Source organism: Cariama cristata, unplaced genomic scaffold (genome assembly GCF_000690535.1).
Source record: "Cariama cristata isolate BGI_N322 unplaced genomic scaffold, ASM69053v1 scaffold2275, whole genome shotgun sequence".
NCBI lineage: Eukaryota > Metazoa > Chordata > Aves > Cariamiformes > Cariamidae > Cariama > Cariama cristata.
The window spans coordinates 83,481-96,603 of record NW_009617961.1 but is presented as its reverse complement, the minus strand read 5'-3'; the positions used below and the strand labels follow the sequence as shown (position 1 = coordinate 96,603).

Genomic DNA, 13,123 nt, shown 5'->3' with positions numbered 1-13,123 from the left:
ACAGCACATGAAGTGTTAAAAATCTTTTTTTGGATCCAGAAAGGGCATATAAAATAGATTTATTCTCCCTTTGTGTGTGGGAATAATCAACTAGGTTAAAACTAAGATAAGAACTTGATGAAAATACCCCTTTGGAATACCTACAGGTAGTAGTTGAGGCAGGCGGTGAACCATCAGTGATTATCTCCAGGAACCTATGGCTGTAACCTACATGGTTGAAGTAGAGCAGAGAACCACCCGTCTTTTAAAGAAGAAAAATAAGGACTCAGTGAATTATAGACTTCACTGCTTATAAAAATATTACAACAAATTATTTAGCAATTTAATTTGATAATTTGGAGGATAATAAGAGAATCAAAATTAATTTTACAGGATTTGTAATTGGAAAATCAACTTTTTAATGTAATTTCTCATCTGATAGGATAACTGTTCTTGCAGAGAACACACATAAGTGAAAAACAAGTACATAGTAAATTCTTTACTATAAAGACCATTTCTGTTTCCTTTTACATTTAGTCAATGCTTTGACTGTATCACTGTTTATATTTTGCTGCTTATTCTTCCGTCATGTAACTTTTATTTAATGGCTTCTTGACAAGCATTTCTCATGTGTAGAGCTAGCTCCAAAATCATATCTCTGTCCACTATTATTTCTTCAATTTCCCTCCATCAAACTCTCTGTCCAAACTGCTGGTGGTGGTGTTTCCCCTGGGGGCTGGCTGAAGCCAGCACACCTTTTAAAGCCAAATCATGTCTCAAACTTCCGACTGCTATTTTGGACTGCCATGAGCCTGTGCTTAATCTGGCTGTGTTCCCAAGTCCCACTGAAACCCAGCCCAGGCTTGGCTTACTTCCCAAGAGTGAAGATCAAAGGAGGTAAATCATGGGCTTTGTTTGATTTTGGAGGTGTTTTTCTACCAGGATGAAACTCAACCCACAGCTGTACTGGCTGGGATGGTGTCCTTGGGGCTTGTCAGCAGCTGTGGGGAGGAGAAGGATAAAAACTCTGTGACTGTGGACTTGGAGAAGCGGGGTGGAGGCACTACCAGGCACACAGCACTTCTGATGCTCGTTAATGACCGACTATCGATGTACACTCTTGGTTTTGCCATCTGGAGGATACAGGGTTAGATTCTTCATCTCTGCCACTTTTCCCTGCATTTGTATCCTTGGCGAGAAGGTGCTCAGGTGCCACTCAGGCTTCAGAGGTCTTGCTTTCTTTCCTGGAATGGAGCAGCAGGTTGATTTTATTATTTGCTTTTTAAATAAGCAGCAAAGAAGGTTGTCCTAGTCTGTTCTCTTTTTGGATGTAATTATAAAACTTTGTGCTTGCTTATTTCTGGCAAGTTTGTAACTAGGGACATACTTGGGTGATATTGAAAGACTTTATTTTTTTTTTACTGATCATGAGGAAGGCATCAGACAAGTATTGGGAAACTTTTTTTTTTTTTTGACAGGGAATAAGAATCTTACCCCAAGCTGCTTTTCTATAAGTACATGTGGGGAAAGATTATGTGGGTTTGGGGCTTCCTTTTTTTTTTTTATAAATAACATGTAATTTTCAGTATGCGTGCATCTTCCTGGGTGTATGTGTAGATACAGAGGATAAAAACACTCAGAAAATGAAATAATATCAGTGAAATGACCCACAAGTTGACAGCTTTAACCGTCAGTATCTCATGGCTGGCCCATCGCTTGTGAAGACACTGCCTCTTTCAGAAAGGTGATTTAATGAGCAAAGCTGAGAACCAAGGGAGGATGCCAGACCCTTACAAGATGCAGGGCCTAGGAAATGAAGGAAATCTGGGGATACCAGTAACCCCCCTAAAAGATCTCCTGAGAGCAGACACATCTCCAAGAGACAATGAAAGAGACTGCAAAAGGGCAGCGTGTTTTTCAGCTCCAAGGAGATGGTTGCAGGGACAGACAACACTTACCGCAGCCTGCGAAAACTGCTAAGGGCTGCGATGAGGAAAAGCGTGTGATTTCTACCCTTTGATCTGTATCTTTTCTGTGGCTGGATAATGATGTTTTTATTGTGAAGAAATTGTTCAGGGACACACTGGACAGTTTATCACTCCTTCCCAGAATGATAAAGTGTGAAATACGCTAGAGATGTTGCACTAAAATGTAGAAAGGCAGGCACTTCTGGGATATTCAGTCAGTCAGAACGGCCAACCGGCGCGTTTCTGTGCAAACAGCAGTCGGAGCAGAGCGCACCGTAGCCACAGGAACAAACCCCAGAGAAATACAAGGGGATCCGAGTACTCTTTCTGCTGTAACCTCAGAACATTGCAAATAGCCTTGAATTACCACTGAGAGGGCTAGAATTTTGCAATTTATTAGAGAAGACCATACTGTGTTTTGAGTGAATACTGCAGAGGTTCAACACTGCTTGAAATATGGATCTTTAAAATACTTACTTAGCCTGATTCTTGCACTGTAAATAAGGCAGACTTTTTATGATACAGTGCTATAGAAATTTAAAAAATATCTTAAGGTAGGCATCATGCAGTTATTTGTGAATTTTGCAGGTTAAATATACTGTGAACATATTAAACAGAAAATAAACACTATTTTTTTTTTTGGTCAAATATATCGGAACTCTTAATTTTCTAATCTTGGGCTAGGATCATGATGTACTTTTTTGCTGAAATGTGCAACTATTCATTTAATTGTTAATCTAGTCCACACATGGACAGACGTAGGAAATGATTGTGGCATTACATTTCTTTTAGTAAGTGTCTGAAGAAAACAAAAAGCCTAAAATAAGTCTGATCAATATTTACAAGTAACTTGAGACCTCCCTATTAGATGCGGACTTGAACTCCATTAACACTTGGTTCATTGAGGCCTGGCATTTATATATATTGAGGTTGCTGACTTAGATTTCCAAGGTCTGTCTTATGGAATATTTGGAGCTCTTACTCGCTAATTAGATTTATGCACACATGGAAACGACCGAACTTTCCAATGCCTGGTAATCCCATATTACTGGCCTTTCAATTGCCAAGACTAGTATACTGCTATAGGTGTCATCACCCTACACATTCCCCTCACAAGTTAGCCTACCGAAAAGGATTTGAAAGACAGCAACATTCTTCCAAAAGGACTTGATTCTTTTAAATTTTTTTTTTTTTCTGAACCAAAATTTAACTAACCTCCAAGTTCAATGTTTTGAATTCCAACTCCAGGCCAAGTTTGGAAGTGGCTGATTTTCATGAGGAATGCATTGACACCCTAGTTAAAAAATTCCTCATACCTGAGGATTTTGTAATAAAAATGTTATGCCTTCTGTAAATACCTTGAGTGAAATGTAATGGGCAGGAAAAGCAATAAACACATTGGGCATTTTTGCCATTTTTATAGGGTCAGCTATGCTGAAGTGTTATTACAGTTCAATTAGTAACTGTTGTGTTTGTGTTTCTGTGTGTATACACACACACATATGTATGTAAATATATACTGTAGATGGTAATGGAGTTATTTATATAGACCAGAATTACCAGCCTAAACTGTCCATTCCCAGATAATATCATATCATAAATATAACAATCAAATGATTCACAGTGCTTTGTGATCTATAAAATTGTGCATTACTTTTGGGTATTAATTAACAGTGATTTCTGTCATTGTCAGACATAATGGAAGGGATGTTGCAACAGCAGGATCTGCGAGACTCTGGGATGATTTGTTCTTCATAGCTTGCCAGGGCACAGTCATTTATCTTGACTCAAAGCAAGCTTGGTTGGTTTCTGTAGTGACGTTTTTGGAAAGGTTAGTGGATTATCAATAGTTACTTTAGATGTACATGCTAAAGGGAAAGAAACACAGAGGAAACAGTAATAAAAAAGAGGTTTAAATTCCTTTGTGAATTTTGTTATGAATTGTAAAAGGGCACAGCAGTCAAATCAAATTGATGTTTGACAGTCTTGGGAGATTCGAATTATCCTGTGGGAAGTAATGAGGGCTGATTGTCAGAGCTTCAACTACTAATGCACAAACCAGAAATATTGTGCTCTCTTTGGATCTGGGTTCTTTTCCCTTCTATAGCCTCTGTGAGTTTTATTCATAGACCTTGGGGAGGACTTGAAAGACAGATGAGGAGAACAGTCCACTGAGGTTTAGCAGAAAAAAGGGAATCCAAATGTTCTAAGATATGGAAATGCAATAATGAACCCCAATTATCTATGTAGCGACAGTGCGCAGCATCTATACTGTTACAATTAATAATTTATTGTCCCTATGTCCTGGATTAGAAGACTTTTAAAGATTCATTATGCTTTACTTTCTTCTTTGGGGACGCTCTTAGGTATTTTGAAAATTGAGCACTGTAATCTGGGAGAAGATACACTGCCTTTTTCAAATGTAGAGGTTCAATTAATGCTTCAAGTACAAAACTAAACTCAGAATTAACTAGGAACTGAATAAACTCTCTTATAAATTTGCGAAACGCCTTTGCTAAAGTGCCTCAGTACTTGTCCTTTCTACTTCCTTTTTTCCTTCCTTCCATTCTACGAGAAGCAATTTCTCCATCACAGTCTTGTGTTCCACTTCCAACTCACACGTCCAAATTATCTGTGCGCTGCAGTTTTCCTAGTGCCCTGGCAAAATGTTCTATCCTGCAAAATGCTCTTGCACAGCAGGTCATTGATCTTATAGACTAGCTTGAAGGTAGCTGAAATGTCAATATAGCTTCTAGCCATTTTTTTTCTGATCTTTACTCCAATGATGTAATGGATTACAATTCTGAAAATGTATTCCCTAATCACTGGGTAACGATTAGGCATCTGTAGCATGGGAATTCTTCCCCCAAATTGAAGCTATATCCTAAGCTGGGAAACACACCAAGCCAGCTAAAGCTGTACTTTCTGGCCCTCTGTGTTGCCTGCTGTATTTTCTAGAAACAGTGTCATTAAAAACAGTAATAGAATTACTCAGCTGACTGTATCCCCAAGAGAATAAAAAGCATGTATGCACATGCAATGCTTCAGTAAGAACAACACTAAACATTTGAAAATTAATACATCATGCGGTATAAAAAACAATCTTGGCAGGAATAGTTCTAGTTTCTTGCACACCTCTGTCCATGTTGGCAGTAGCAACCACTGCTGAGCGATAGTGTCCCTCATCTGAGGCCAAATCTCATTGGAGAAATACAGATTCTAAGTCTAAGAATATGCAACAGAGGGAGAAAGTGGATCTGTTTCCTTAGCTTTAAGTAAATGATGTGTTTTAATGGCAGTAAGGGTGTGGCATAGCCAGAACTAGGAACCAGGATTGCTCTATTTCAGGCACGTGATGATAGCGTTTATTTTTCTGCCGCTGCCCAGGAGGCAGGCAGTGGCAGCAGCCAAAGGCCAGAGGAGGTGGTCAAAAAAAAGGCCAGGTGGTCCAGAGGGCCAGGAGAGAGCAGAGGGGGGTGCCCAGGGCACCCCGAGAGCAAAGGCTGGGGGTACGTGACGGGGGAAGGGTCTGCAGTTACTGCGTCACCCAGGCCTCTGGAGGAAAACAGAAAACTAAGAGAAACAGAAAGACAGGAGAACAACTGTATTTGAAAGATACTACTAGTTATGATCAAAATTTAAAAAAGGAAACTTGAGCAGGAAAAGGGGCATCCTGTATTCCTGCATATATCCAAGCATTAAGTGACAGTTATTTTCTATAGAAAAGCAGGTTGTGTATGAAACACGATAGACTTTGTTAACAGTGTGTCATATACAATGATTTTTCTTCACTTGCTGCATGTAGTGTACGGGTAAAGCTAGTCAAGTTTTCCTTTTCCAGTATAACATTACTGTAACCTTCAGACATAATGCTTTGGGTGATTTTACATCCAGTGTTGGCAATTGTCATTGCTTTCTTAAAAATATTACAGGGAAGAAAACCAGAAAGTTTTGATATATAATGTCTTTTCTTTCTAAAGTGCTTGTAGACCAGAAAGTGGTTTAAAACTGCATCTCTGAATCAGTTCACCTATTACTGAATTGCAGCCAACTATGAGAGGAAATGTGACTAATGCCTACTGCAAGGATGGCCCGGTGCAGCATCCAGGGGCAGCCAACTGCTGGACCTGGTTGCTACTGCTCATGCTGAATTTTTAAACCTGCCGTTTAATCTTTGTTGTTTGGATGGTCTGCCTTTTAACAGTCAAAAACCTCTTCTTGGGCTCGGAGACTGGATTAAAAATGTGGAAGGGATATGTGGATGCAAAGGATATGTAGATAGCTGGATTGTAAGGTTATCTGGTTAGTGACTGTTCAATATAAAAAATAAAACAAGAGACAAGAACAGTAATAAATCAGACCCCAGATACCCACACTCTAGGGAACAAGAGATAGCAGAGACCTGACATGTCAGGAGAGGTTCAGCCAGAACGTTGCAACTTATACAAAAAGGGGAAATAAGGTTATCATTGGTCTCACAGGAAAGAACAAACTTCCTATGGCATGTTTTAAAAGGATCGTGAGAAGATGTGAAATTTATTTTGTGATGTTTAAGGGAAGGGCGAAAGGGAGAGGTCAGAGTGGATCAGGGAGGAACAAGTGTAGGAAAATGGAGAGGAGGAGACATAAAAGGGTCTGGCTGTGTGTCAGGATGCTTGTCTGACTGAGCCCTGTGTCTGATCGCTACAGCCTGTCCCGTCTCTTTACTAAACTCAGTTCCCAGCTGGTTTTGAGGTGATCTTGCTTTCTGTTTGGTGTTTATGAGTGTGGGGACAGATGGGGATTTCTGGAAAGACCCGAGGTCCAAGCCAGTACCTGGGTAAGGGCCATGTAGGGTCTGGGCACAGATATTGCACAGACTTAGCCTATGCCAGTGTTTGAGGGGTCTGTAAACACTAGTGTGTTTGTGAATCACACGAGTGACAGTGTGTGCGTGTTTCACTAGCAAATTTCAGTCCTCATCAGCTGGGCAGGAGGAGGATGATCGGGGCCGTCTTCATTTGTGTGTGTGGGTGCTGCTAATGGCACTGCTGTCTGTGAGGGTCTGTGTGTGCACCGACACCTCTGGAGTAGACACACGGGCTTCCTCCCGCCTGGACCGGCAGAGGGGAGCAGCACTGGTGGCACCTATTGGACTGGGACAAGAGGAACCTCCTGGGTCTGAATGTGCACCAAATGCAGCTCTCGTGGATGGGGTGGAGGAACCCCCTGGGACAAGAACCCTCCACTTCCACTCTCTGTAACAAGTCACATTACTTACAGCAAGCAGAAGGAAGTTTTACCCGAATCACAGATCGTGCTTTCTAGAGCAGCCAGCTTCCCACGTAATTTATGAAATCTGAGGACATCTGAAACTAAGGTGCTATGAGTTGAAATCTGCTATATTTGCAAATCCTTAGTAGATAAGACTAAAGCGCTCCACAAATGACGTGTTAAATGGTGCTGTATTTTTAAACTTGCAAAGACTTTTGAATACTGTGAGCAGCAATTTTTGCATTCTAACTGGTTTGACTCCTTGCTCTCCCTAGGGGAAATGGAAGAGTTAGAAACCCTGTGGCTGACTGGTATTTGCCACAATGAGAAGAATGAAGTCATGAGCAGCCAGCTGGATATTGACAACATGGCAGGAGTGTTTTACATGCTTGCAGCAGCCATGGCACTCAGTTTAATAACCTTTGTCTGGGAGCACTTATTTTACTGGAAACTTAGATTCTGCTTCACTGGAGTCTGCTCAGATAGGCCAGGATTGTTGTTCTCAATCAGCAGGGTTAGTATTGCTTCCATTTCCCCCTTCAGGCAACAGACAGAATAAACACTACCTCCCTAAAACATTATCTTTCCCTTTATTCCCACTTGGACATTTGAAATACGTGTTAGAGCATTGGTGTCATGCTCTAGAGTAGTCAATGGGCTTAGGATGGACTTGCACTCCATGGGAAGTCTTTTCTCCATTGGATTATTCTAGGGTATGAATTATCATACGCCAGGGTAACCAGCAATCAAATGCTGAAAACAAATACATTTAGGGAAAATTTTGATGAAGAAATGGTAGAGCTGCTCAGATGCAGGAAATGGATTAATTTCCACAAAAATTCCAAACAAAATAAACACTAAATTGATGACAGACATTAGCTCTCAGTTTTGTCTATTTCTTAAAGTGGATTTTAAGTGCTAAAAACATACTGGAATATTTCTTAAAACTTTTCTTGATAGCAAACTTGAACAAACCATAGGAGAAAAGATCAAACATAAGTGTCATTTATGTTAGGTTAGACACTAAGACAGGTTTTGATGATAAATTTACCAAACCCAAAGTGGATTTACATTTCTAAATAACTGATATTTGTCAGTTATGGGAGGTATATACTATTTTTGACAAATTAGTTGTTTTTTGTCTTTTTTTTTTTTTTTTTTTTGTAATACATAGTCCTTTCTTTAGGTAATCGATTTTGCTGGATTTTTTATATAGCTGAGGAGAATTGAAAATTAAACTAAAATGTCTAATTGCTTTAAAATGTGCTGAAATTACCCTGTTGAATAAATTGAACTGTATTGGAACTGGATAAAAAATACTCTGCCCTACCCTGTTGGAGATTGTCTAGAAAAGCATATACACTTTAACCTCCAAGTTTTACATTTGAGCTTTATACTTTTGCCCTTTAACATATGAAATTCTCCCAACCAATGCAACGAAAAAAACCCCAACCTTATTTGAAAGGCAAATTTCTGAGAATTGTAAGTTCACAGGATCGGAAATGTCAATTGAACTCACAGGAGTGACTGAAGAGGTTGGAGTTAAAAGGTGGGCTTCAGCCTTTTGCTCGAAATGAACTCAAATTCAGGCTTTAGAAAGAGCTTTGATTTTTTCATATGTACTAGGATAGGAAACGGAAAAGCTAAAATACACTGACTAGAAGCCTTTTTATTTAAATGAAATTGAAGAGTATCTTAATTTCCAAGAAAATAGCCTGACTGCAGGCTTGTTTAGAGCGGTAACTTAATCACTGGTTTAAAATAATAGAGTTTCTGTTACTGAAAGTTAGTTACATTTTGTTATGAGACTAGGGAACCTTCTGGGGTCCCTTCTAATCTTATTTTCTGGAATAAGCAAGGGAGGCCAACACAGACCACTGGTTTGTAAAATACTGGCGATTTTTCTCCTTTATAGTTCCAACAGATATGGCAGAAATTATTCTTCCATACCGATGTAAGGAGATGCTAAAAGGGTAGATACGTACTTTTAATCTTTCCAGTCATTAGATAAGCAATTTTTAATTTTTCTTTATTACTAATTAAAAATAGAATGGAAGTATTTAAAATTTACACCTAGTGATTTAATTTTTTTTATATTACTCATATTACAGGGTATTTACAGCTGCATTCATGGAGTACACATTGAAGAAAAAAAGAAGTCTCCGGACTTTACTTTGACCAATTCCCAAACCAACATGTTAAAACTACTGCGAACAGCGAAAAATATGACCAATATCAATCCTTCAAGAATTAACTCCCCCAAAAGAACAGCTGATTTTATTCAGAGGGGTTCCTTGATCATGGACATGGTCATGGATAAGGGAAACTTGATGTTTTCTGATAACAGATCCTTTCAGACAAAGGACAACTTTTTTGGTGACAACATGAGTGAACTGCAGACACTTCCTGGCAATCGACACAAGGACAATCTTAACAACTATGTTTTCCAAGGTCAGCATCCTCTCACACTGAATGAGTCCAATCCAAATACAGTAGAGGTTGCAGTAACAGCAGAAACAAAAGTGAACTCCAGACCCAGGCAGCTTTGGAGGAAATCTGTTGAATCTTTACGTCAAGAATCTGTACGTCAGAGCCAAGGTTCCCAGAGAGAAAACGGGTCAGATGAAAACAGGCAGCTTTCAGTGAAAAGCCAAAGATACCTTCCTGAAGAAATTGTCCATTCAGATGTATCAGAGACATCAAGCCGAGCTACTTGCCATATGGAACCTGAAAACAACAACAAGCACCACAAAACCAAGGACAATTTTAAAAAAAGGACAGTAGCATCAAAATACCCAAAAGACTGTAGTGAAGTGGAACTGACATATCTGAAAACCAAACAGAGCTCTCCACGGGATAAAATCTACACAATTGATGCTGACAAGGAGCCAGGATTCCGCCTGGACACACCTCAATACATTGAAAACATTGTCCTTCCAGAAACTGTAGAATTTCCTGATGTTTATCAAGATCATAGTGACAACTACAGGAAAGCAGAACCTGCTAACAGGACTCCCTTGCATAATGAAGACAGTCTTCCAAATAATGACCAGTATAAACTTTATGCAAAGCACTACACTTTAAAAGATAAAAATGCTTCCCTAGTTGACATGAACGATAGATACAGACAGAATTCCACCCACTGCAGGAGCTGTCTTTCCAATTTGCCCACGTATGCGGGACACTATTCGAGCAGATCTCCCTATAAATGCGACGCGTGTTTGCGGATGGGGAACCTCTATGATATTGAAGAAGATCAGATGCTGCAGGATACAACGAACTTATCACTTCCGGAAGAAATATATGAGCATAGTTGGTCACAAAATAATGCTCTGCAATATCATAAAAAAAATAAGTTGAGGATTAGCAGGCAACATTCTTTTGATAATATCGCTGACAAGTCCAGGGAAATTGATATTGGAAGACCTTCTCGTAGTATAAGCTTGAAAGAAAGAGAGAAATTTCTACAAAGTAGTCCATATGCAAGCATGTTTAGTGTTCCCTCAAGCAAACTGTTGAGCAACAAGGCCTCACTTTTAACTCATGCTCTAGAGGACAGTAAGCGGAGCAAGTCCCTGTATCCTGTTCACTCAGATGATAATCCCTTTCTGCACTCGTATCGTGATGACCAGCACTTATCTCTTAGGCGAAGTCCAGCTGATCTTTATAAATATTCATTACCAACAAGAGGAAGAAATGATAATTATTTAAGGTCATCCATAAAGTCTACAGCATCATACTGTTCCAGGGATGGTCGGATCCATAATGACATGTACATTTCAGAGCATGTTTTGCCTTACGTTGCAAATAGGAATAGCTTGTACACAACTCCAAGGGTTTTAAATTCCTGTAGCAATAGACGTGTGTATAAGAAAATGCCTAGCATTGAATCAGATGTCTAAATTTTCCATGAACACTTGATCTATAGGGAAAAAATAGTTGCCACCATCTTAGAGGGAGATTTTATCCTTTAACAGTATCCTGCTATGGTAAATAATACGTAAACCTCTCCCTTTCCCACTGTACTTTTGTACATGAATAGGTAAACTAGTATGCTCTTAACTATCCTTTTAAAATATGTCTTGTTGAAAAGGATAAAAAATAACCATTTATATACGCTTGATATATAAATGGCACGCTGTACTGAAATAGCCCAAATATATGTTGGCAACTATGCTGTTCTGTATCTCATTCTTTTACTCTTTTGGTTATTCAAATTTATGTTGCTAAGTATCATTCAATGTACTTTTGTCCTTAGAAATGTTTAATGATTTCCTAGTACTGGATAAGCAATATGGTATGCATGTAGTATGACACAAACAAAATGAATTAGGAATGCATTTGCACAGATTCAAAAATAAGATCCAAAAGAGAAAGAAAACTAGACTTTCAAAACTATATTTTAGCTTCATAATAATTTTCAAAGCCAAATAATAATAGAAAGAACCCCAAACCCCGGGACCTTAATAAATAAAATACAGAATGTTAGCACAAAATTAGCATGTTCATTCTAGACTGACAGAAAATAAATGGGAAGGCTCTAAGCCCAAACATGTGAACTGCTGTGTACCAAAAGGAAGCCCCGTGGATATTGGTTAATGGTAATGTACAAATGCTTTTCTTATATTTTACGTGCACTTGCCATTACGAACTAAGTTCATTGAAAAGTCTGCAGTCATCGTGTCTGAAATTTCACAGCTGCCTAATCCAGAGTATATATTTTTAGATATCAGTATATGGCAGTTACTATGGAGATGTGGACTTTATTAGTAACTTTGAGGCCTAATGTATACATAAGTTTGCATTCTCCCCTTACTGGTGATTACTCAGGGCTGTATAGTATTTATTTTATTCCTTCACTTGCCAGACCAAATCCCAACCCAGTGTATTTCTTTGTTCATAGTGTATTAGTGACATCTAATTAATTGTATGTTAATAATATTAAAGCTGTTAATACAGTATCAAACATCGACAGCCATATATTCAGTGTAATCAGTGAGGAGTGCAATACCATTTATTTGCATACATAGTAAAGGATTGACACTTTTTAGGAGACTTCTTCCTTCCAGAATATTGTGCATATTTGTTGAACATCAGACCATTTTTTTTAACCTCTCTGGTCAAGTCTGTTATATAAATTGAATACATGCACACACAACTAAGGAACAGTATCTTTATTATCACTTACTGGTATACAAAGATATTCACAAAACAACAAACCAACCACTAGATTTTAACCATAAGGGAGTGTGGAAGGGAAGAGAAGGAAGCCTTTAATGAGTAGAGTGTACAGCTGTAAATTTAATTTAAACTAAAGAAGTAAATATAATTGCTAATATATTTAAATACTGAGAGCATTCCACAGGTGATGCTTTCCCATTCTCCTGCTACTTTGAAGATTGCTTCAGGTTTTTTGTGTAGATGAAGTTTAGATTAGTCAAGCGTTATTCCCTACATTTCACTGAAGAACAGTGAACAGGGAAATCATTACCACTGTGAGTTGGAAAATGTGAATATGACCCTAACTTTTCTCTAAATTGAAGCTCTTTTCAATAGAATCATGCCTGTCGGCTGTAACTGTAGTACCTGCATGCCAGAGGTACACTATGCAGGTTGTTTAATTTGGAATAGCATGCCACAGAGCAGAGTTGCAAATTAGAGATAATGTAAGTGATGTACAGGGATAGACAAAATACAGCTTCTTTACAATTTTTTTATTAAACAGATTTAAGCTGACTTTAACTACCAAACAGTCCAGAATGAGTTCTTGGTATTTACAAATGTATTTGTATATTCACCATGATGGTGAAGGATGATATTTTTGAAGGAATGAAATGTAATGAGATTTGGACTTGAGAGTCCCTTTCCAGCTTCCAAAAATCTCAGTATGCTTTATTTTAAACATGTTCAGAAAGCATATGTAT

The 13,123-nt window shown here is 38.6% G+C and overlaps 1 protein-coding gene across 1 annotated transcript in view; it reads left to right on the top strand.

Annotated features, from left to right (window-relative positions):
* GRIN2A (glutamate receptor, ionotropic, N-methyl D-aspartate 2A) overlaps window positions 1-11,101 on the top strand; it is an 80,992-nt gene extending 69,891 nt beyond the window's left edge. The window contains exons 11-12 of the mRNA XM_009700672.1: window positions 7,475-7,713; window positions 9,311-11,101. Of these exons, the coding sequence (XP_009698974.1) occupies window positions 7,475-7,713; window positions 9,311-11,101 (2,030 nt within the window). The remainder of the gene's footprint in view (window positions 1-7,474; window positions 7,714-9,310) is intronic.
* The last annotated feature ends 2,022 nt before the right edge of the window (window positions 11,102-13,123 follow it).